Source organism: Numida meleagris, unplaced genomic scaffold, assembly GCF_002078875.1.
Source record: "Numida meleagris isolate 19003 breed g44 Domestic line unplaced genomic scaffold, NumMel1.0 unplaced_Scaffold563, whole genome shotgun sequence".
Classification (NCBI taxonomy): domain Eukaryota; kingdom Metazoa; phylum Chordata; class Aves; order Galliformes; family Numididae; genus Numida; species Numida meleagris.
The window spans coordinates 9536-10713 of record NW_018364779.1 but is presented as its reverse complement, the minus strand read 5'-3'; the positions used below and the strand labels follow the sequence as shown (position 1 = coordinate 10713).

Genomic DNA, 1178 nt, shown 5'->3' with positions numbered 1-1178 from the left:
CTCATAGGGCATCTATGGGGCTCATAGGGCATCTATGGGGCTCATAGGACACTTATGGTGCTCATAGGGCACCTATGGGGCTCACAGGCCACCCATGGGTCTCACATAGCACCCATGGGTCTCACAGGACATCTATGGGGCTCATAGGACACTTACGGGTCTCATAGGACATCTATGGGGCTCACAGGGCACCCATGGGTCTCATAGGACACTTATGGGTCTCACAGGGCACCCATGGGTCTCATAGGGCACCCATGGGTCTCATAGGGCATCTATGGGGCTCACAGGGCACCCATGGGTCTCATAGGGCATCTATGGGGCTCATAGACCACCTACACATCTCACAGGGCACACACGAGGCCCCGGGGGACACCGAGGGGTGGCGGGGGCACCCACCCTCCCCCCTGGGGTGACGCTGGGGCCGCGGTGGGGCCGGCACCTTCCACGCAGTTGGTGGAGAAGAAGCAGATGTTGCGCGTCTCCAGCGGGTTCTCGTGGGTGAACTCCGGGGAGCGCGTCTGCGGCTCAGACTCCCCCGTCAGAGACGAGTTGTCCACCTGAGACGGGAGCCGGACAGCGGGGTGACAACGGGGTGACAATGGGGTGACAATAGGTTGACAGTGGGGTGACAGTGGGGTGACAATGGGGTGACAGTGGGGTGACAATGGGGTGACAATGGGGTGACAATAGGGTGGCAATGAGGTGACAATGGGGTGACAATGGGGTGACAGTGGGGTGACAGTGGGGTGACAATAGGGTGACAACGGGGTGACAATGGGGTGACAGTGGGGTGACAGTGGGGTGACAATAGGTTGACAGTGGGGTGACAATGGGGTGACAATGGGGTGACAACGGGGTGACAATAGGGTGGCAATGAGGTGACAACGGGGTGACAACGGGGTGACAATGGGGTGACAGTGGGGTGACAGTGGGGTGACAATAGGGTGACAACGGGGTGACAATGGGGTGACAAAGGGGTGGCAATGAGGTGACAGCGGGGTGACAGCGGGGTAACAATGGGGTGACAATGGGGTGACAGTAGGGATGGGAAGTCAGAGGGCATGGGGTGACAATGGGGTGACAAAAGGGTGGCAATAGGGTGACAGTGGGGTGACAATGGGGTGACAATGGGGTGACAATAGGGTGACAATGGGGTGACAACGGGGTGACAATGGGGT

At 59.3% G+C, this 1178-nt stretch overlaps 1 protein-coding gene across 1 annotated transcript in view; it reads right to left on the bottom strand.

Moving 5' to 3' along the window:
• Nucleotides 1-557, bottom strand: part of LOC110391860 (sodium/potassium-transporting ATPase subunit alpha-2-like) — a gene marked incomplete at its 5' end in the record, with an annotated part of 27184 nt that extends 26627 nt beyond the window's left edge. Inside the window, 1 exon segment of the mRNA XM_021383807.1 lies at nucleotides 440-557. Coding sequence (XP_021239482.1) covers nucleotides 440-557 — 118 coding nt within the window.
• Between the last annotated feature and the right edge of the window lie 621 nt (nucleotides 558-1178).